Here is a 23,511-nt window from a genome sequence, read left to right on the forward strand (position 1 = left end):
TCTTAATGCAACATATAGGGCCACTCTAAGGATACATTACGACGGGGGCCGCATGTGTTGGTAAAAAGTCCATGTTCTTAGGTTTGACAGAGTGTGCATTTTTTCAACACTCTATAGGGATCGGGCATCATTCACAAACCCTCTAAAGGGACGCCTTGTCCTCTGTCTTAGCGTGAGTATGGGTGGGGGGTAGAGAATGCCAGGCCCAAGGTGCCAAGTGAAATGCAGAATGCAAGGAAGCGGCAGCGAGACACTGAGTGGTGCAGACATACTATGCGCTTCAGCTGTTTAGAGATTCGAATTTTCACAACACAAGCCTGTCCTGTACATGCACAGGATGTAGGCCGACTATGGCGTGGACATCCAGTGCTCCTCATTGACCGAACAGTGAAGGCCTTCCGGGTTGCAGAGGTGGCCACAGAATGGCTTCCTAAAACGTCACACTCACCAGCGAGTTGGTCAGTAAGTCCAGCGTTGGGATGTAAATACTACACTATGCTCTATCGACATGCACCAACCTCATAAGTGGTTCAGGGGTACAATGTTCAAACTCCCTGTTATTCTCGCTCCATGGATAGAGTAGCCCCACAACACACACTGGCTTTCCATGCTGTGACTGGATTCTGTGGTGGGATGCATGTGGATACCCAGTGTCCCGTCAATTGTGTTGGGCATTGCTGACGCCTTCTGCTTTTCTCCACAGTCTGAGACACTGCTGCAGCATCAGTCGAACCCCTGCCATGTCAACAAAGCCAAGAAAACTCCCTTGGATTTGGCGTGCGAGTTCGGACGCTTAAAGGTGAGCCGTCTGTAGAGCCCTCTCAGAATGTCTTCTATCCTGATATTTAATTTCTTTGTCCCAGTGGCCTCTAGCCATTTTGAATCCCTTTGCCATATGTTTTATCGTCTCCCCTCCACATCCTGCAGTGCGAACACCCCTTGCCCTCCATGCTTAGGTGGTATGCCCCTCCACCCTATTCCTCAGTGCTATCCTATATTTTTTTGAATTACTGTTTGGCGCTGGCCCTACCCAGAAGGTCTTGGAGCTCCTTACATGGTTCAAATAATGAAAAGGTGGGAAATGCAAACATATTTCAGCAAAGGATAGGAAGGTTAGGATAGACAAGCGATTGCAGTGGAGGTGAGCAATGTTATGTGTGGGGAAAAAGGTATGTTTTGATGCTCTTTCTGAAAGTGGTGATGGAGGATGCAGTGCGTATGTGGAGAGGTAGGGTGTTCCATGCCCTGGGTGCCAATTGGGTAAATGCTTGTTTTTGTGTGCATGTGAGTTTGCAGAGTGGGATGTGTAGTAGGTGATGGCTGGCTTGTGTGGTGTCTTTGTGGGTGATGGGTTTGAGTTTGTCATGAAGGTGAGATGGAGTTTTGAGTTAGATGGCTTTGAATACAATGCAGAGTCCTTTGAAGGCAATTCTCTGGCCTGTGCCATGCCTCATCTCTTCTGTCATTACCAGGTTGTGCAGTTGCTCTTGAACAGCCATTTGTGTGTCTCGCTACTGGAGGGGCAAGCTAAGGACCCGCGGGACCCCAACTACACCACGCCCTTGCACCTAGCAGCCAAGAACGGACACAAAGAGATCATACGGTAAACTTTTTTGCTTACCCTGTGTGGGGCAGAGTTCACAGCCCTTGCCCACCCTCAGTTGCCAGTGCTCACTGCTCCATCTCTCTCTCTCTCCCCCACAGGCAGCTCCTAAAGGCTGGTATCGAGATCAACAGACAAACCAAGATGGGAACAGCCCTGCATGAGGCCGCCTTGTACGGGAAGACCGAGGTGGTGCGCCTGCTGCTCGAGGTGAGCATCAACTCTCCTGTTGGGGCGACTTAGTTTTAAATATAATACTCTAGTGTCTTCAACCAAAACTATATCAATTGAACAATGTTTCCAACCTTCCCAACCATATATTGGTTGGTTTATTAGACTACACTGTGTGTTCCATACGTATAAAAAATATTGTAGTGCACCCCACCGGCTGAATTGTCCCTTAGATTGCTCATCTGTTATGGTTAAACTGCTTGTAAGAGCTGTTTCTCTCCTAGCAGAAAAGGGAAGTAAATGATGCAATTCCAATGGGACGTCACTGTATAAGGAGTCAGAACGATTCACTCCCCCGACTCCAGGCCCAGGGGTCGTGGCCATGTGATCCCTACCTACTACTGCATTTCTTAGTGGGTTAGTTGGGGGACATTCTTGGGGATGGGGATGTTTGCATGGACCTAAGGCTTGCCACCTGTCATACATGGCTTTAGTGTTTCTCCCCTGTCTCCCACCATCCAGGACATGTGGGTACTGCCTGCTGCTCTTATTTGTACATGTTGGGGAACGGGGAAATGCTCCAATATGGTGTAGGTCTGCTAGCAGTTCTGTTTGCCGGTCTCCACCTCCGAATCAGGTGGGCATGAGCCAGCACAATATTTATTACTCATTGGTTCAGCCTCTCAAAGATGGCATGCTTTGTTGGATCGCCCAGGATCCAAAGTTGTGCACTGATCTCTGCAGCAGTTGGCTTTACTTTCTTACAGATTGATAGAATATAAGTGTTGCTACATGTGAAATGTAATTCTGGAGGGGAAAGGAAAGTAAAATCCAACTGTGGTGGATGCAAGACGTTGAATTAACCATAGCAACTGTCTGCCCTGGGTAGCCGTCCATATCATAGCATGTCTGTGCCGTTAGAGACTGGGACCAACTGGATGCAAGACAGTTGTAGCCACGTCTGAACTGCTAGGACAGGTCCTCTCTGTATGGGAACACAAGCAATCCCAGCCATGTTTGGACTTGTGGGCTAGGAGTTCGGGCAGGACTACTCACATTGGTGCCAAGACTTGGAATGATTTGCATACAATGGTAGGGTGTTATGGAAGGCTTCCCAGAGCATCACCTGTAGTTATGATTGATTCAAAGCATTGCACCTGTCACTTTTGGATTTTATATTGTTTCCTTAAGTGAGAGAGTTTAGGCTCCGATGTGCGTGCTTTGCTTGCTACCTTTGCGTCATGAGCTGAGCAATCAACAGGAGACTCCAGGTCAAACAGTTTGGGTGCAACTATGATGTATACACATATACAGAGGTTGGAGTAAGGCCTATTGGTTCGAACAGGTGGCTGCTCCATCAAGAGGGACACTTCTCAATGCAACAGTGCAGAGGCTCACAGAATACACATTCACAGAACCTTTAAAATCTCAATCGGTTCGTGGTCAGGCTTGGTTATATATACCAAGTCACTAAGTCTCATTCCCCTTTTGTTCGTTCCCAACTCCCTTGTTTCTCTGCTCCCTGACTTTGTTCTTCACCCTATGATTGTAAAGCTCTCTGTTGTTTCCAGAAACTAGGTCTGCGCGCAGTAGATACCCTAATAATGATAACCAACACTACCTGGTGGTTTAACAGGCTTCAGGACCCTCCTACCATAGTCTGTCGAAATGTTGTCGTTCCTGGGCTTTGTGCCATAGTGACTCGTATGAAGTACCTTAGCTCTAATGCTTTCTGGTGTAGAAGATAAAAAGTCAATTTCTTGCCCGGTGGATTTTGAGGCTGCAGTTATTGTCGCATCCCTCCCTCCTAAAGCCAGCCAAGGGCGGTATGCAGGGTCCCGAGCCAGCTACAGGCCCTGGTTCCTCAAGAGGCAGTTGAAGGCTCTGGTTTCGTGGGAGTCAACCACAGTCTTGGGCTTTTCAGTTCTCAGGCCTGACTTTGGGCTAGTAGGGCAAGGCAAGGGCGCTACCATGTGTGAGAGGGATATTATAATACGTTCCTTTTATCTCTTCTCCTTTATACGCTCTCAGTGTTATACAACCTCTCAACAAGAACCGATCCCGCTGCGTGACTTGCTCCTCTTTCTCAACTCTGCCCTTTCACCAAGTTCAGGATCTGTGCTAGAACCCCAAGATATTTGTGGGCAAGAGTTCTTCCCTACCAACACAAACACTGCGACTTTTTCTAGACTTTCTGCTTCATCCACTCCATCTCCCTTGGAGGGTCTCGCCTCTCCTGCCTCACCCTTCCTCCTTTCACTGTCTCAATACGCCTCCTGCCTCTGTCTTTCTGCTTCTTCCAATGCCAACCTCTCGCTCCCATCTTTGCTCCTCATTGAGCAATGCCTCCTCCAGCTGCAACCTCTCCCGCGTGCTTCTGTCCTCATTCCATATGTTCCGCTGTCTCTTCTTTCACTGATCTGCATACACAAAAAAATAAACAACAAGAAAAAGGAACCCTGGGCCAAATTTGAAGAAAGTTTGCATGGGAGAAATGGGGAACAATCCAATGTTGATATTTAGAAGATCATTTTACACAGAATTTTACCAGACAAGGCCAAATTAAGTACATTTTATTTATCAAAAATACATATAAACCAAAGAAACATGGGGCCTCATTCAGACCCTGCCGGTCCAGAAACAAGGGTGCCGGTAAGCTTACAGGTCTGCCTGCCAGAGCCGCCGTGCCCGACAGGTCTGACCCTGCCAGGCACAGCGGCCCCGGTAGGCAGACCCGTCACGGAAGCACCGGCACTGTTACGAATGCTGCCGGTGCTTCCGTGTCCCCGTTCCCAGAGAATCATATTGGACTCTCTGGGAATGGGGAAGAACATTTTACTGGCGCCGGACTTTCCGGGCCGCCGGGGTTGTAAACCCCCAGTGGCACCTGGAAGTCACGCACCGATACATGTTTATGGGTACAGTGGCAACCCGCCGGATGCACCAACACGGTTACCGCCGGACCAGAAATGAGCCCCATAGATACTTAATACAAAAAAGGTTTCAAACATATTAGAAATCTCTTTTGAGTTAGACAAGACCAGAGATATGCAAAGGAGACACAACAATGAATTGAAACGTGAAAAACACTGGGTACAGTTAATAAAATGCAAAATTTTACAAGATCAGTGTGCACCATTGGCTGGGCACACTCACACATCCACCAAGTCTCGACCTCAAACAGTCATCCTCTTGATTCCCATTGAGACCGGTTGCTTTAATTCATTATACGGGACGACCTCATTCTTTGTTTCTTTCACTGTTCTGCAAGATATGTCTGTATTCCAGCTTTCCCTCACCCAAACTGAGGAAGAGCCTTTTCCATCCAGTCTGGACCAGGTGCGTGCTTTATAATTGGTTGGGGTAGTCTGGTGGTTCCCTACGGTAGTCCCATTGGGATTGAGTCTTTTTAGTTCACACAATGTTTAATCATTGCCATTCTGTCTGGAAATGCTTGGTGAATCAGTCTCTCCCCGCTTTGCTGCTTTTTATGCAGGTAAAATAGTTTAATCTTGGCTGTGGCTTTTTTTCTTCCGTTTTTCATTGGAATTTCTAGTTGGTGTTTCCTGTGAGGTTTTAAAAGGAAATATGTTCTGTCTGTGCAAGCCCGCTGGTTGAGAGGGTGGCTGTCGACTGGGCTGTTTTGGTTCCGTGAGGGATAGGATTATTGTGACTTGGGATACATTCCGCCCCCAGTCGGAGGTTTGTTGTCACTCTTTTGCCAGGGGGGCGTTGCCTGTGGATATTTCTAAGTGTGGCTCCCTTCCTGCTGTATTCTGGCGCCCACCAGATGGGGGCCTTGGAAAGTGCGGGAGTTATCTGGGCAACCCGTACTCTGCCTCCAGGGGTTGGATCGCGTGGCGGGCAGCTGCCCCCAAGCAGCCAGAGTCTCCTGGCCCACTCCAGCCGGTCTGTTCATGTGATTGCTGTCACAGTAAACCTATCGACTCGAGCTGCACCTCACTGTAAATCCTATGGCCGGCGCCGGCTCAAGGTGCGCTCAGAGAGTGCGGCCTCAAGTGTGCCAACACGCTGCAGCAAATAAGGGCGCATTACCTCCATCTCAATGTCATGTAAACAGCGCCTATTAAAGAATCTTGTGGTGGGCAGGGGCGCTCAAATCTCGCACAGGGCGCTAGCAGACCTTAGGCCTGCACTGCCTATGGCCCATGCAGATGAGACATGGCCTCGAAAGTCTGCCTGGACTGCTCCCAGTGGCTGGTCCCCTTTTCTAGTGGTGCAGAAGGGCTAAAATGATTATGCTCTGGCTGGGTGGTTGTCCGGGGGACGGGGGTGGGGGGGGGTGGACGGGGGGGCAGTGGTTATGATTAATGTTCAACCTTCCATCACTTGTTTTTTTTTATTTTTTGTTTAGGGTGTTAGTGAAGTGTCATTAAAAACAAGGACTAGGCAGTGCTATTCCCAATGATGTTGTGGCAAGGGACTTCACCTGGGCTATAGATGGGCCATAAAGTTTTCCCCGACTTCTCCTGCCCCAGCAGGGGTGTTGCTGGGTCTGGAAAAGATCCGGGGCTATGGTAATGTCTGGTCTGGCTGGACTCGGGGCTGGCTAGCCTGTTGGGTGTAGCTCCTGAGATTCTATCCGGGGCTACAACCAAAAGACCAGGGGCTATAGCCCCTTTAGCCCCCCCCCCCAGCAACACCTCTGTGCCCCAGCATAGTTTAAAAGTTGGCGCACCTGCTCAGGGCCAGCTGAAGTTTTGTGGTGGCCCGTTTCAGTGTGTTGATTGGGGTCCCCCTTTCAAAACTCTCTAGGCACCCGTGGAGTGCTTAAATAACGAGGGCTGCAAATAAATGCTGCAGGCATGTTAATCGCAGGAGATTATCATGGTGGCAGACAGCTGACATGTTGACTGTCCACTGAAGAGCTAGTAATGAAGATTACCCCTGCTAATAGCACAGGGAGTCTTGATACTCTTAAGGAGACGAGCATTATTCTGCAACTTCCTCAGCAGTTTCCACACTTCAGACAGAAAAAACAAACAACTTTTCCTTTTTTTCTTTTGAAAAACTACATTTCCCTTTCTTCTTGTAGTCCACATAACTTTCTGTCTGTAGCCTCTTAACTACTTCCTGTTCCCAGCTCCACCTCATCTTTGGATGCTTTGAACTGCAACTCCATAAAACATGGCACACTGAACCAACAAAAGTCCCAGGCACATTCCTCCAGGACGAACACGCTGCCTTCTTCGGCAACCGCATCACAGCCACTAGTGAAAACTCCTGATCGTCCTCTGCATGTTACCTTTCAACCGTTTTTCTGGTCGTTCCTTGCAAATCAGAATAGAGACGCCATTAAGGAGGGAGAATGCACTGCCCTATATCACACGACTTGAGAAAATGTGGGTTAAACAATGGCAATAATACAGTGCATGCGCTGGGCGGGAAAATAATGCTCGCCTATGTGTCTTTAATAGAATCAAGACTCCATGCGCTATTAGCAGGGGTAATCTTCAGTCTATGTCAAGACAGGAGGCACGCATTATGCTTGTTCAAAGCTCTGTGCTACCGCTTCTGCCAGGAATGGAATAGGTTTGAAATAAAATGGCTTAAACATGCTGTCACTTGACCAGTCTGCAGCACTCCGAATGGCCACGAGCGGTACGCCTGCAGCAAACGCTATGGGCGACATGGCTCCTCTCACAGAGTGAGCCCCAAATTGGTCTAAGCTGATCCCCGCTTGCTGCATGATCTCTCTGACCCATCGAGCTATGGTGTCAGACGCCACTGCATTAAACGGCCGCTTGTGCACGATAAGTAGCTTAAGTCCCTGCAGGGCGATGATCTGCTGTCCTGGTCTCATACTCTCTGATACTGGACAGGACGCACAATTCCGGGTGCCCGGGCATGTACAGGTATGAAATCGAAGTGGCATTCCTCTTAGTTCTTTTAGCTAAGGTAAAGGTCACGCCCTCAGGGCCGTAAACCCTAATGTCAGAGACTCTTCTATACGATACTAGGCAAAGGAGCATCACCAGCTTCCCTGATAGCTGTGCTATCGATAGGTACCTGTTTGTCAGCCAGGTGCCTAGAAACCTCAGCACTGCGGTCACATTCCAAAGCTGAGTGCATTTTGGCGCTGGAGGCGCACAGAACCTCGCCCCTTTCATGAGTCTGACTACCGCTTGGTGTTCTCCCACTGGAGAGCCGTCCACTGCTACCTGTCCGGCTGATATGGCTGACCTGTGCACACTTCTTGTATTGAAGGTGTTGTCCTCATCTAGGAGAGCTGCCAGAAAATTAAGAAATTATACTACAGGGGCAGAAACTGGAGGAATACCTCTCCTTGTGCACCAGTTCTCCCACTTGTACCACACTGCATTGTAGCTCCTGCGCGTGGATGTGCCCTAGGAGTCTGAGATGAGCTGGGCAGCCAGAGCTGCAATTCCAGGTATTGCCCATCTACCCACGAAACCTTGTAGGCCATCAACAGCAGCTTCTCCCTCACTCTCAGAGGATGACACAGCCCAGCTGATGTTGTATGCCATCAAGAGGAAGTCATCTAGGTAAATTTTTATACGGATGCCCTTCTCTCTGATGGCTGCTGCTAAAGGCCTCATGAGTTTGGTAAACACCCAAGACACTGACGCTAGGCCAAAAGGCAGCATTTTGAATTGCCAAAATCGCTCTTCCCACCAAAATGCTAGGTATGGGCGATCTGCTGCCACCACTGGGACACGTACGTGTCTTTCAGGTATATCTTGGCAAGCCAGTCGTCTTTCCTGAGGCTATCTTGCAGCTGATGAATGCCTTCCATCTTGAAGTGCCTGTATAACACCCAGCTGTTGAGTTCCTTCAAGTATATCACTGGTCGCACTTTCTCTTTCCTTTGCACCAGGACAAATCCTTGTCTATGAGCTGTGCGAGCTCGCTCTGGAGGAACTCCTCCGCTGACGTCTGAATTGGGCCCTGCACGAACTCTATCCTGGACCCTTGAATAGTTTGCAATACCCCTGCATTGCTGGACAGCGCATGCCAGTTTTGTCAGAATTGCCACATCATCCCTCCTACCTGAGGATATGCACGGCGCACTTGTCTCACCTGAGGGTGATGCTTGAGCTCTGCCTGCTCCTCTTCCTCTACAACCTTTGGTGTTTCTTCCCCTTGAGCGGAAGGAGTCCTGTTGTTTAGACTGCAGTAGTGGGCTCTGCTGCCCTGGGATCTTCGGGATGATGCGAAGTGACCGGCCACTCGACCGCGATACCGGCCAGTCCCGGCAAAAATTCTACTCGGGAAGATCTTCTTTATAGATGCTTGTGCTTTCTCCAAGGAGGCATATGTACCTATGAACCTCGCCATCTCCTTACCGAAAGCTTCTTTGATTAAGAGTCCTTGCTTCGTAGGTTGCCAGGTCGCTCAACTTGGTAATCGATCTTCAGTAGGAGGCTCCTACGCCTCTGTGAAGATCTGGTACAGTTTGCATTCCCCAGGAGGCAGACAGCTCTTTGTGCCCCACTAGCTAGAGTCTCCACCGGCACCTCCTCACCGGTGTCACAGGCTCTTTCTTCCAGATCCATTATCTTTGCTAGTGGGTCAGAGATGTCTAACAGTTTCTCTTGACAACTCCGCCAGGATCAGTCCATTCTCTTCCTATATCTTTTGAAGATTTAGTGACAAATGGCATCTTTTGATAGAGTTTGGGAGTTTCTGCTACTTTTCCTGCCAGGTCCGGGTGCGGGCACTCTGCTCTCATGCGTGCCCATGTATCTTTATTGAGGGCTTTTCTAATTCTTTGAGTCATGTATTTAGCTACACTCTGGGATGGCTGCCAGTCCGAAGACCTGGTGTTGCTGATGTCCGCTGGCTCGAACATGTCAGACAAGTCTGTCTCCAGAGGCTCCAGGTGTTTTTTCTTTCCTGGCTATCTTGCCTCCAATGGCAAGCAGCTGACTTTCCTCTTCTTGTGCGGATGCTGATGCTTCAGGCGAGTCGCCGCCATCATCTTCATCTGTATCCCCCATATTATTTTCTCCTGAGCAGGGGGTCAGGAGGGTTGGCACCGCTGCCCTTTGGAGGAAGGCTTTTTTAAGCTTACCAAAGGCGTCAGCGATCTCTGGGGCCTTATGATCTGCCCTCTGACGTGGACCCGGTGGAGTAGAAGAGGATATCCTCTTCCGGGTCGTGGTGCTCCCCTGAAGGCTCACCTTTGTGGCGTCAGCCTTCGCGGAGGTGTTCTCCTTTATCTTCTGGATGCTCAGCTTTTTCTGCCCTAGGATAGACTCTAGGCTGGCCAGCCTTTCCTGTATGGGCCCCACTCCTTCTGCCATGGCTTCCATTAATGAATTCTCCAGCACCTGTTTAAAGCTGAGCGCTAGGTCGCTCTCAGTTTGCTCCTCCTCGCGCCATTCGTCTTAGACATGCTGACGGTCGAGGGACAAAATTCGGTGCTAGTGTCTGAACAAAGCAGGCTGCGTCACACGTCCTCGGGGTTAAGTAATTCAGGTGTAGCCACTCCCCACACACTGGAGTGTAGTTAGGCTTTTACACCAGTGTAATATGTCCACCAAATATATATATTTTATCTTAATGGTATAGGGCTGCAACTGCAAATTTGAAAGGCCCAGACGGCATCCTTGCCCCCTACTGTAGGATGATAACCCAATGACCTCAGGAGATGTGTGCTTTCCTGAGAGAACTATGTTGCTGAGAAAAGCACACTGAGTTTCGCTCCTCCGCGCGTTTGGAGGCGGAAAGATGACTGCAGGCGATGAGTCTCAGTCCACCGAGCTCAGCCTCAGGGGCATGAGGGAAGATTAAACACGGTAAAATGCCTTCCCCGAATAAACAGTACACATTCAGGAATGTTATCGGCTCTAGGAAGAATGCATTCACTAAGACAAGCTGCCCATACTAATTATCCACGGAATCAGTGGGCGCGCGGGGTGCACTCAGGCCTTTTGGATGCGACTTGGAAATAGCTGTTTAAGTTTTCCTGCACTGTTGTCTCGCCTCTGCTTCACATCCGACATCTTCACGCCCACCCCCTTGCCCAAGACCTCCCATGCCCGTCGGTGCTGTGAAGAGGACACAAGACGCGTGTGCGCCGCAGTTTCAAACGTCAATCAGTAAAATATTAAAGTTAGCGCGGCTGGAAAGAAATAGGCCCACAACCACCAACTGTTTTAAACATAAATACAGTCTCTGAGGGCAGGGCGAGCAAACCCGTCTGAGGGCGGGGGGCGGGCGATTGAAGGCTGAGCTCCATTCACTGCGAGGAAGTTCCAGATCACAAGATAAATAGTACTTGCCAGTAAAAACGCAGAGTGACGTGATGGGATACAGCTTCATGTTTTACCTCATACTGCCACCTAGCGGTGCGATCTAAAACGGGCTCGGTGTGAGGAAAATACTTGTAGTTAATGGGCAATACACGAGAGCTACTGGCGAGAGCTATTGGGGTGGTGATGTCCATGGAGTATGAGAATTTGTACCAATATTTTTGGGTTTTTTTTTTTGCTCTTTATATAAAAAAAGAATATTTGCATTTAAGATACTAATAACTTCAAAAATATCTTTATTTTGTTATTTTTTATTAGTAGCTGTTTACTAAAAATTGGCAGGCAAATCAGAATGTAGGAAACCAATCGGAAACATCCACTGTGAAGCAGCCACTGCATGCTATCCACCCGTGCTCAGTAATCCGATGTATAGCTTCAAAGAGCAACAGCACCAGATGCTGTCAGGCGGGATCAAAGTTTTGACTTCAGGAAGTTCATGTCTTCAAAAGGCAGATTTGCAGAGATAGTCGATCACATTGGCTGATCGTGCAGATACTCTACTTGCCATAGGGTTTTCACCTAATTGCACACCTGACATGGCAGGCATACATTCAAGACAGTTTTTTAAATCTCCTACAACAGACTCCGCCATGGGAGTCATTGCACCCTTCACAATTGCAATTTTCATCAAATAATTAGCAACTTTGAAGGATGCCTCGTTAGCAGCATTTACATTGCAGAGTTTAGTTTATCTATTTTTTTAGGTTTGCAGACAGCCTCCTTTAGGAAATATTTTCATAATGTGTGTGTATCACTGCAAAATGTCTATCAAAGTTCTCCCCCCCTGATGTTTCTCTCCCCCCCCACTGTAACTTTGACGTGGATTAAAGATGCACATTGTCTTATCACGCTGGAAGAAAAAAAATAGTTTTCCGATCTGGATGGAAATGGTACCTCATTTGCCTTTTGTTGGATGGTGCAAAGAGCCACTGTGAAGCCTCAAGCGAGCTACCAGTAGCTCACAATCTACTGGTTGGAGACCTTGGCATTAGAAATTAGTATCAGGTGGGTGGCAGAGGGGGACAACCAGGGGGGCAAATACAGCAATGGGTGAAGGCACATCAAATAAGAGTCAACTGGCCAAACCGGTTAAATCATACCTACATTTTAACAAGCTGGTTAAACCAATGTGGCATTAAGCATTTTCTAAGAGTTTTGCTCGTGGATGCCTTTTTGCCTGCAGGCGGACCGGCACCCCCAAGCAGAGCATGACGGATGCACCGGCACCATTCTGAATGGTGCCGGTGCATCCGGCTTCCCCATTCCCAAATGGGAATGGGGAGCTTTTTTTACTGGCGCCCGGGAATGGGCAAATCCCGGGTCCTGTGGGCCGTAATGACCCGGTGAGTGCCCATTCCCAGGCGCTGGTAACAATTTGCAAGTTCGGCGGCAGACTGCATTTACTTAAAATATGCATTTGAGAAATTGGAACTATTGTACAAAAAAGAACTCTCGCGCTGGTGGGAAATAACCACCATGGAAAACTACTTAAAAGTGGGTCGGATACCGAGAGGACTAAGAATCTGCATCTTCCCGGCTTTTGAAGAGGAAGATGTAGAGGCTCTCAGAGATTGGGAGGAACTTTTGAAAACAACATCAAAAGAAATGATTCACAGAATCATCATGTACACCAAAAAAACACACAACAAATTGCTAAAGGAGATAGAAGAAATAAAAAAGCTAATAGAAACTCTTAACCTGCCCGAAGCTACCTTCAAAAATTATCAAATTATGGACGAATACTTGTGCAACTATGAGAAAGAAATAAAAGCCAAAAAACAACAGGCATTCCAAAGGGATGAATTAGACTACAAATTCAAACGGGTCTACACGTTTCAAAACAAATTCAGAACACGATCCCCAAAAGGACAACAGTTCAAAAAAACATCAGCGCAAACTAAACAACCTCAGGAAACAACATCAGAATCATCAGAGCCAGACAGTGAAAGTGAAAAATCAGCAGATCCTGGGGAAGAGGAAGGCACAACAGAAGAAAATACTATATACTTTTTTAGAGGAATTCCAGAAACACAGGAAAGCAAGGTCCTATCCTCTTTATCAAAGCACACAACAACTCAGAAATCAACAAATGCAACATGGAAACACAAATGGTGGCCCACAAAGAGGGGCAGGAGGGGCAAGAACAGATCAAACAAAAGACAATCCAAAAGGCATGTGGACAAGATCAAAAAATTCGAGCCAGAAGAAAATCTAGTTCTCAATCTCTCCGACCTGGAACTCTCACAGGAATTGAACTCGGCACTCAACAAAGGGTTGTCCTTTAGTTCAACCAACAGATTAGATTTCTTTCAAACAAATGTGGACCTTTACAAATTTAGCAGACTACTTAAACTAAAAAAACATTTCGCAACCTGCCTGATGAGAAAAAAAGAAGGAATACCGAAACCCCAAATATCGGAACTTACGATACAAGACACAGAAAATACAGTAAATCTACTCAACATTGGAGATGTGGAGGAAAGTCACACCATGGAGACACTAATATCAGATTTAGATATAGACACAGGACAAAGTGTCTCATCAAAACTTAAATCTAAATCCACATTTACCCCATACAAAACTATGGAGAATGCAGTAGACCTCTTCACACTAGCAGTGGAAAAAGATCTCAGAAAAATGTACACCCAAAACCAACAGGACAGAAAGAAACATGACAATTTGACAAAGAAGGAAAGAACTGCAATTTTAGAGCTTAGTAAAAACGACAACATCACAATAAAAGAGGCCGATAAAGGAGGCAAAATAGTACTTCTAAACACCCAAGATTACATCAAGATGGCAGCTAAACACCTTGAAGACAAAACTTGATATTCAAAGCTGAAAGACAACCCTTTGCCTACCATCATGGCAGAATGGAACCAAATAACCACAGACTGGTATGAGAATGGCTTACTCTCTGAAGAAGAACTAGACTTCCTGAAATGCAAACACCCTGTACTTGCCACAATTTATTTCCTATCGAAAATACATAAAAATTATGTCACCATACCTTCCAGCAGACCAATCATCAATGGCATTGGTGCAGTTACAGAACCCATCTCAGCATACATCGATCGGTTTTTACAACCCCTGGCAGCAAATCTAGCATCATATGTACGTGACACTAAATACATCATCCAACAGTTGAAAGATATAAATTGGGAAGAAAATTACAGATTAGTTACCTTTGATGTCACGGCTCTATACACCAGCATATTACATTTGAAAGGCATGGAAACAACTGAATATTTTTTAAAAGCAAGATCAATTTCATATCCGGAACAAAATAATATGATACTGGAAATGCTGAATTTTGTTCTCCATAACAACATATTTTTCTTTTTTTTTTTTTTATTTACTTGATTTATATTTCAGGCCGAGACCTGTAATTTTATCAAAAAAGATCTACGCATTTAACTCTTCAAGATTCTCCGGAAAGTTGGCTTTCAACAGATCGAGGTACATCTTTTTATAACCAATAGATACGTTTCCAATGTCATTGTTCCGATACTCCTTAGGTTTGTATTAATAAGGCGTCTTCGATGAGTGGAATTTCATTTATCTGTTTGAAAGCCAACTCGATTAGGTTTGTTATGGCCATTGTCCACCGCGTAGCTTCCCCTGAGATCAATCTGTTCCATAAGTTATCCTCTTCGAACATCCAAGGATTAGTAATCAGCGGAGATAGATAAGTGATTCTGTTCTGTTTGGTGTATGGACAGTTTAAAACCAGGTGCCTAATCGTTTCCACGGTGTCCACATTTTTACATAACCTGCATGCTTGGTTTTCCACCAAACCTCGGATGGCAAGTATTTGCTTTGTGTGAAGTGTATTTAGTCTCGCTTTCATAAACAAATGTCTTTTTTTCCTTTCTGGAAATTTGCTGACGTATTTTATAGGTACCTTTAATTTATTGCATGTAGGTGGAAGATGCTGTAGCAGTTTGTTGTCTGCTGCTATTTCTATTGTTTTAATCCAATCCATTTCCTGCATTTTCCGCTTGATTTTGTCTGGATTTTCTTTTAAATCTGTTTCCGTGCACATTATTTGCGACAGTCTTTCTTTTCTAGTTTCGGCCCAATTTTTAAATATCATGCAATTCCCGTTTAACATTTCTTCTTTAACTACAGCGTAGATTGGGAGGGAGTCTGCCAGAATGATTTTTCTAAATAACCTCATTGCGCTAACGTCGACTATCGAAGCCAAGGACGTTAGCCCAAGTTCCCTTCTAATGGCCGCAATTGCCGTTGATTTGGGCAATCCCAAAACAGATCTCCAGATCATACCTTCTATCTTATTCCAAATGTTCTCCGGAATACAGAGAGAGGCTTCCATACCGCTTGTTAGCGAGGGCACTACTTTCATTTTATAGAAGTTGATTGCCGGAGTTAAGGTGAATTTGCCAAATTTCTTGTCTATTGTTCTCATTTGCGCTGTTAAGGTCTTCACTTTGTCCCAGAGTACTGTTTGCATAGCTTTGTCTGTTGTTGTATTGTCTATTTCAAACCCTAGATATCTGATATTTTTTACTTTTTCAATTTTTATGTCATCCAGATACCATGCCTCCTTGGTTGTTGGGTTCTTTCTTTGTTTCTCAAGGATCATGATTTTTGTTTTATTTCTATTTATCTCCAGCAGGTTTTCATCTGTGTATTTTTTCAAGTTTGTTAATTTCCGTTGCAAACCCACTTTGGTCTGGTCGATAAGAATCACGTCGTCCGCGTATAGGAGACGGGGAATATGAGTTTTCCCTAGTTTCGGAGGGAACGTTCTGATCTCATTTTCCGAGTATTGCAAATCTCCCAGAAAGGCGATAAAAAGTGCGGGCGCAAGAGGACAACCCTGTTTTACGCCTCTTTTTACTTGAATTTCCTCCGAGAGAATTCCCTGTTGGTTTAATTTCACTCTTACCGTTGTATTTGAGTGCAGGGCGATTAGTGGATCTAACAGTGATCTTGGGCATCCCCACTTATTCAATTTTCCCCAAAGCATGTTTCTGTCCACTTTGTCAAATGCTTTTGACATGTCCACAAAGGCCAGATATATTTTTGGTGCTCCTTCTTTGATTTTTGCTTTGAAAATGTTTATTATCAGAATGTTGATTGCTGTCGTTCCGTTTTTCTGGAAGCCTGTTTGTAATATGTCTTTCGATTTTGATGACCTTTCCCATATCCTCAGATGGTCCAGGATGAGGGATGAAAAGATCTTTCCCAGAATGTCTAATAAAGCAATCGGTCTATAATTAGCGGGGTCCTCCCGACTACCTTTCTTGTAGATTGGGACGATGACTGCTTTTAGCCAAGTATCTGGAATTTGATGGGATTGTTCACAGATCTCGAAAATCTTTCCAATCACTTTTGCCCAGTCTTTAGGGAATTCTTTTAGGATAGTGTTTGTCAATCCGTCCGGGCCGGGTGCTCTAGATGATTTCAAGCTTCTTATTTTTTTTTTTCAATGTCCTCCACATTGGCTACCGACACCCAAGTCGTGTTTGTTACAGATTTCTGAACTTTTGTCAGTTTCTGAGGTTCCTCAAATTCATTCGAAATGTACTCCATCCATTTTACTTCTGATACTGCATTTGTAGGTGTTACGTTGTATGATGTGTTACTTTTTTTAATTAAAAACCAGAAGTCGCTAGATTTATTGGTGATCAGTTTTTTCATCATTTCTTCTGCGTCCAACTGGTATTGTGTTGCTTTTGTTTGTTTTCTCCAGGCAGTGTATCTTTTTGCTTCCAATTTCCAGTTTAGCCAGTCTTGTGCCTGATTTGTTTTTTTTGCCTTTCTTTTTAGTTGCCGCCCTAGTTTCCTTTGTTCTACAAGTTCTTTGTTGTATGCGTGGGCGGCCTGTGGTACAGGCTTCTTTCTAGCGACTATTGGTTTCCGGTATGGTATTAGAAGTGGTAGATAATCCGGTTTCTCAATTGTTTTTGTTTGTTGATTTGCTCTTATTTTTTTATCCCATGCTGATTTTATTTGTTGAATATTTGCCTCCGTTATACGTAGACGGGTTTGTTGCACATTTGTTTCAAGTGTGGCTTTATATACCACTTTAGTTGGTCTTCGGCCATTCCACTTACAAATAAGTAAGTTATGGTCGCTGTTGTTCGTTTTCAGCACTTTAAAGCGCACTATATTCGCTGCCAGTCCAGATGATACAAAGATGTAATCTAGGGTTGCTTTTGATTCTCCCCTTTCCCAAGTCGGGATATTCAGTTGATTTGGGAAGAGTGTCGCTATGTTTTGTAAGTCTCTATCGCTTGTTACTTTCATCCAGGCTTTTCCCCGTTCTTGTGTTGCAGTTGTTTCTGTTCTCTCTATTTCTTCATTGCAATTGGCGTTTAAGTCGCCGAATATCATGATCTCGATATCCTCGAAATCTTCGTAGAGCTGGTCAATAGTCGCACCCATTCTTGCACAGAAAGCCTTTGTTGTTGTCCGCTGGGGGTTCCAATAGCAATTTATAATTGCTAAGGTGTTTCTTGTGGTGCCATTTCCCTTTTCCATGGGGGGAGACCATGTGGAAAGGGTCACCAGCATTTCGTATGCTTCACTCCATTTCTTTGGAGGTTCCAGTCCTAATCCGTTTTTGATGGCTGTAAGCAAGCCAGACGATGGTCTTCCTAAAGGACCTCTAATTGCAGCAGATGTTTCCAAGCAGAATCCGTCCAATGAGGGTTTCTCAAGTAGCCACGTCTCTTGAAGGCATATTATATCAAGTGAACCCAGATTTACATCCCCCGGTACTGTTAAATGATTATGCCCTCTGGTGTTCCATGAGCCTACCTTGTAGTGGTTTTGTTCGGGCCGTTCCTCTAGGATTGGGGCCGACGACAAAGTCTCGGGACTCCGTCCTATTTGTTGCTATTTTTGTGATTTCTTTGACCAGGTGGATGTAAACCAATCCCACGGACCTCTCGGCGATCTTAATTCTTGTGTTTTAGGTGAACTCTTTTGAGCCGTTATTTCTCCTCCGGAATGTTTGAGTTGTTGTGTGGATTTCTCATTTTCTCTGCTTCTATTGGTAGGTCTCCGTTCCTGTGGGTCACTACTACTTTCTTGGAGGCTACTCAAACGTGCTTTGCTGTTTCCCCACTTGGAGGGTCCCTCCCAGTTCAGCGGCCCATTTCTTCGGCTATCTTTTGGGTCTTCACGAACGTGCTTGATGTCCCTCTTTTCGTTCCATCGCTTATGAGAATATAGCCTTTCAGTTTTTGAATGGTAATGTGTGCTCTGGTCGTTCATTTTTGTTGGATTTCTGCTTCGCTCTTCCCGCTGTGGGTATGTTAGCTCTCTCAAGTAGAAGCCCATATCTTTCAGCTCTTCAAACACTGATTTGTCCAGGTGCGTTATACTCTCCGCTTTTACATGTAAAAATGCTTTTGCTATCTTGCCCCTGTGGTACGGTTCGACCAAGTCTAGGTCCTTTGTTCTGAGGTCCCTGAGCGTTTTCGATTTTTTCAGGATCTGCAGAACTGTTGGCCTGTTTAAAATTAAAAAGTCTTCTTTGATGACTTGTTGCTCAAGTTTGAACAATCGGGTTTTGCCTCTTTCTTCTGGTGTCGCTTTCCCATTTCCCCTCACCTGAGCTTGTTTTCTCGGGGTACTTCTGTTTCTTCGCCTCGCTTGAGCTTGTTCTCTCGGGGTACTTCTGCTTCTTCGCCTCACTCTTTGTGGTGATGCTTTGTTGTCTTTCTGACTTTTACTGTTATAATCGCTAACATCTCTTTTTTCGGGCAATTTGTCCCTTCGCTTCACAAGCACCCACGTTTCTTCATCATTACTCAGCGATCTTTCTCCTTCTTTGTTGCTTATTTCATCATTCATTAACTTGTCTATCGTAGCAGTTGTTAACTCCTGTGACTTCATGGTAGTTTGGATTTGTTTGTCATGTTGTGATATGTTCATCAATGCTGAATCTAAGATGAATTCTTCCACCGTCCTAGGTGATCTCCGATCTGAGGGCGTCTGAGGGGACTGGGCATCAAGAGTTTGGATGTCATCTTTTTTCATCTCTATTTTGTTTTGACTTTTGGCTAAATGTGGTGGTTTTGTTCTAGCCTCCGATGAGAATGTATGTGCAGCTCTCGGTATAGCTGATTTATTTTGAGTCGATGATGGAATTACTGAGCTCTTCTCTGTAATGACCTCCAGGCCATTCCTCTCGTAATCTAATTTTTTAAATTTGTCTACCACATGTTTGTCCCCTTTTAAATCTTGTGTTATTTGCGGGTTATTTTTTTGTTTCTCCAGCCGTTCGATTTTCCTTTCTAGAGTCTCGATTTTATTTTCCCACAGGATCTCTTGAATACTTTTTTGTGCTTCTACTGCTGTTATATAGCTTTCTACATGCGCCATTTTTGCTATCATATTAGAGAGCATTGCTGTATTGTCCTGGATTTCTTCTTTTAGTGCTTCATATAGCTTGCAAAAAGGTGTTAGAACAATAGACATTGCCGACATGATTGTGCTCATGTCCGGTTTTTTGGTTGCAGAATCCTTATGAATAGCCATGGCAATGTCGCTTAACCGTCGATTTTTTTGTGATGACTGTGATTTTTCTGTTTTTTTTGGCGTCTCCCGAGTCTGAGGACCCAGGCAGTCCATTTGAGAGATGTTAGCCTGATCTGTTACTTGTTGGCTCTGCCCGGTTGCTCTCAGGTCTTGATTTATGGCTTCGTTGCTTGTTTCAGTTTCTAGGGAGGTTTGAAGTCCTGCAGTCTGGTGGGGTTGCGTCCACTCCAACCGTATGTCTTTTTCTTTATTTGTTTGGGATAGGTTTTGTTTTTCCATCACAGGGTGGCTGTGGATACGGCGTACTTCAGTCGCCTCTGACTCCCCTCCGTTGATCCCTTCTGCAGCTGTTTTTTTTATAATCATTGGGTCCCGGGAATTGTTTTCTTGGTCCAACTGAGTCTCTGTATCTGGAGACTCTAGGTTACTGATCTGAGTTTGGGTTTCATGTTTATTCAACCCTCCGACCTTGGTTGGGATTTCCACTGTTCTTCTTACTTTCGACCCTGGCATAGTTTCTTGCAACACTTCTAACATTTCTGCGTCAGATACCTCCGAGTCCGCTGTTAATTTTCGTTTGAACTGTTGCGTAAAGAAGGTTTTTAAGGAGCACGATAATAGTGGTGCCGGCAGCTTTGTGGTTGCGGGTTTTTTTGTTTCCTTCCACTCTACTCCTCTGATTTTGATTTTTCAAAGTCTTCTTATTTAGTTGAGGTGTGGTCTTCTTTCGCGGGGACTGATTTTTCTTCGATTTCATTTTTTTCTTTTTTTGTTGATTACGGCTTGTTTTTACTTGTTCGTAATCTGTTTCCTTAGTTGAGTCTTCCTGATCGGTTTGTCTGTTGTTTGTGCCTGTTGTTTCACTGTCTATAAACACTTCGTCACTTTCTGATAGTGATTCCGCGAAGCTTATCTCTCCTGATCTTTTATTGGCTTTTGGAGTTTCTCTGTCAGATTGTCTCCTCTTTGATCCGGTGGATTTGCTTTGATCAGAAATCTGCTCTTTATAAATTGAGTGGATCATCGCTTTGACGTTTAGTGTGTTCTGCACCACGTCTGATTTGTTTGTTGTAGTTTCCCCAATGTCACCAGTTTTTTGACAGGATGGCCTCTCTCCTACGGGTCCCTTTGGATCTTCCCCCGTTTGCTCAAGATGGAGGTCCTGTTCCATTGTTGTAATTTTCCCCGGGAGTTTACCCTCCGGGTTTGTCGAGGTTCCATCCACCTCTCCGATCTGACCACCCCCCCCCCACTCCACCGCTGTGGCCCCGCGAAGGTGCCGATGCTGGCCATCCTCCGATAGCCAAAGCATCCTCACCTCTCGTCGTCAAGACGGTGTGCGAGCCCCCAGCAGCGGCGTAGGCGGGCCGGACGGGCCGGACGAGCGTGCTGCCTCTCTCGTCTGTTGATTCCCTCTGAGTCCTCACATCCGTCACCTGATCCATCTCCTCAGTCTCATTAGCGAATGCTCCTTCCGGGCGAAACTCTCGGGGTACTCGATTGACCCCCCCGGATTGCCACACGAGGTCTACGTGGTCCACCAGATCCGAAGGCTGTTGGTTGGCGTCCGGTGGATACTCCTTTGTCGTTTGCCTACTCAATGGCAACAGCGACTGCGCCCATAGTGCCGGTAAACCTGTCTGTGAGAGTTTCTGAGGTTTCAACTGAGTCCTCATTGACGGCTTACCTCTGGTCCGTTTCAGGTTTGATGCTGGATCATCTCTCCCGTGCTCTGTTGGTGTTGTTGGTTCCCTTTCCGGGATGATGTTGGGAGGCAGCAAAGGCTCGTCCACTCCTGCCGGCTCCCGCTCCGATGGTGGGATCACTAGCAGCGGTCGTGCTTCTGGCCGTACCTCGGGTTCCATTTTACGCTTGCTGCGCGTCTGCAGCGGACTGCCGCAGACTGGCTCACACCTCGGCTCGCAGCTCCGCTCACCGCTCCGCGGTGTTCTGGGGTTTTTAGAAAAAAAAAAAAAAACGAACTTCCTCACACAAAGATGTGGGCTGGTTGCAGGACTGCCGCAGACTGGCTCACACCTCGGCTCGCAGCTCCGCTCACCGCTCCGCGGTGTTCTGGGGTTTTTAGAAAAAAAAAAAAAAAACGAACTTCCTCACACAAAGATGTGGGCTGGTTGCAGGACTGCCGCAGACTGGCTCACACCTCGGCTCGCAGCTATTTGTGTTCAACAACGACATCTACAAACAATGCCAAGGCACAGCCATGGGAGCTAAATTTGCACCTTCTTATGCCAACCTTTAAATGGGCAGCTTTGAACTAAAACACGCCTGGCTGCACAAAGCATTCACAGAAGACAACATCGTCTTCTGGGGCAGGTACATAGATGACATTTTGGTAATATGGAACGGCAATCAAACAACTTTGCAAGAATATCACAGATATCTTAATGTCAATAATTATAACCTCAAACTGACAATGGAAGAAAGCACCAATCACATCCATTTTTTGGACCTGCAACTATACATTGAAAACAACAAAATACAAACTACACTCTATATAAAACCAACTGCAGGAAACAGCATTCTTCATGCCCGTAGTAATCATCCATCGCACACAATCAAGAACATACCATATGGGGAATACATCAGGATAACACGCAACTGCACTCAAGATACAGAAACGAGAAAACATATGGAGACAGCAACTGTAAAATTCCTCAAAAGAGGATATAATAACAAACAATTGAATGAAGCACAAGCCAAGGTCAAACAATGCAACCGTACAGATCTTTTGCAAAATAAAAAGAACCAGGATCCTATAGAAAAACAGGACACGAGTACTAGAAGGAATTAGAGGGTGCCAGTAAGAAAATATGCAATAGAAATGCAACAATCGGCACAAAGTGTACCAAGAAGAATTGTTTTGAGAGGGTAGCAGAAGGTATAAGAGGGTGCCAGAAAGTAAAAATGCAATAGAAATGCAATAAACAGCACAAAGTGTACCAAGAAGAAATGTTTTGAAAACCACAGTAAAACATGAAAATGAAAGTAATTGTTTATATAATTTTCAAACAAATAGAAATCAGAAAATTAAACAATATTTATCAAAAATGAAGCAATTCTAAAAAGTTTTTGAACATTATATACAATTTGGAGCACAAAGCGGAGTATCTGTGGTGTTTGTATGTTACATATTGCCACCAAACTTGTAATGAGGCCCATTGACAGTTTTGCATCAAGTTAATCTACATCCTAAAATGTTAACTCATGTTAACTCATGTTCAACAGTTGCAAAAATGCCCCATTCATTTGGCTAGAGGAGCCTAAAATAATATGTAGTTAGTGGTTTTCAGCAGAAGAGGCATCAATTCCAGCTCAGCAATACATAGCAGCCAGTCAGAAAGAGTCAGCTTAACAGACGAGATATCACTCGTATCTTAGTTTCAAATGATAGTCAAGGGCTGTCTGTTTAACAGATGAAATATCACATACAGGGGGAAAGAAGTAAACTGCTCCCTTGATTGCATGAATCTCACTTTGCCCCCATATAATAGTTTGCATTTTTCAGTTTATGGCTAGACATCTCCTTGGCAGTTGGTGAATGTTTTAATTGGAGGGGCATACATATTTCTCCCAAATAAGCCACAGCAAGGAGCCCCCCCCCCATCCAACCCCGAGGAACATCTTTAAAATAAAAGCCAAAACAGTGCATTTTACAGAACAATATTTTTTTGAGACTGCAATTGCAATTTGAGTTTGCAACTGGTTTTGTAGGGTAACTAGATGTAAGTCACTAAGCGTGCACAGGAGCATTTCCCCAAAATATATTCCTGATGCCTTTGCCATCAATGTATGCCAGGATAAAAGAAATTTCACACTGGCTGTGCCCATACATTTCCATGCTGGCTGCACCAATATATGCCAATATTACCATATAAGAACATACTCCTGTTTGCTTTGCGC

The 23,511-nt window shown here is 45.4% G+C and overlaps 1 protein-coding gene across 3 annotated transcripts in view; it reads left to right on the plus strand.

Annotated features, from left to right (window-relative positions):
- CASKIN2 (CASK interacting protein 2) overlaps nucleotides 1-23,511 on the plus strand; it is a 545,439-nt gene that overhangs the window by 257,553 nt on the left and 264,375 nt on the right. For all 3 annotated transcript variants that reach the window (XM_069654797.1, XM_069654799.1, XM_069654800.1), the window contains 3 exons: nucleotides 704-799; nucleotides 1,473-1,603; nucleotides 1,705-1,813. In XM_069654797.1, the coding sequence (XP_069510898.1) occupies nucleotides 704-799; nucleotides 1,473-1,603; nucleotides 1,705-1,813 (336 nt within the window). The remainder of the gene's footprint in view (nucleotides 1-703; nucleotides 800-1,472; nucleotides 1,604-1,704; nucleotides 1,814-23,511) is intronic.

Source organism: Ambystoma mexicanum, chromosome 3q (genome assembly GCF_040938575.1).
Source record: "Ambystoma mexicanum isolate Mex_15411 chromosome 3q, UKY_AmexF1_1, whole genome shotgun sequence".
Taxonomy (NCBI): domain Eukaryota; kingdom Metazoa; phylum Chordata; class Amphibia; order Caudata; family Ambystomatidae; genus Ambystoma; species Ambystoma mexicanum.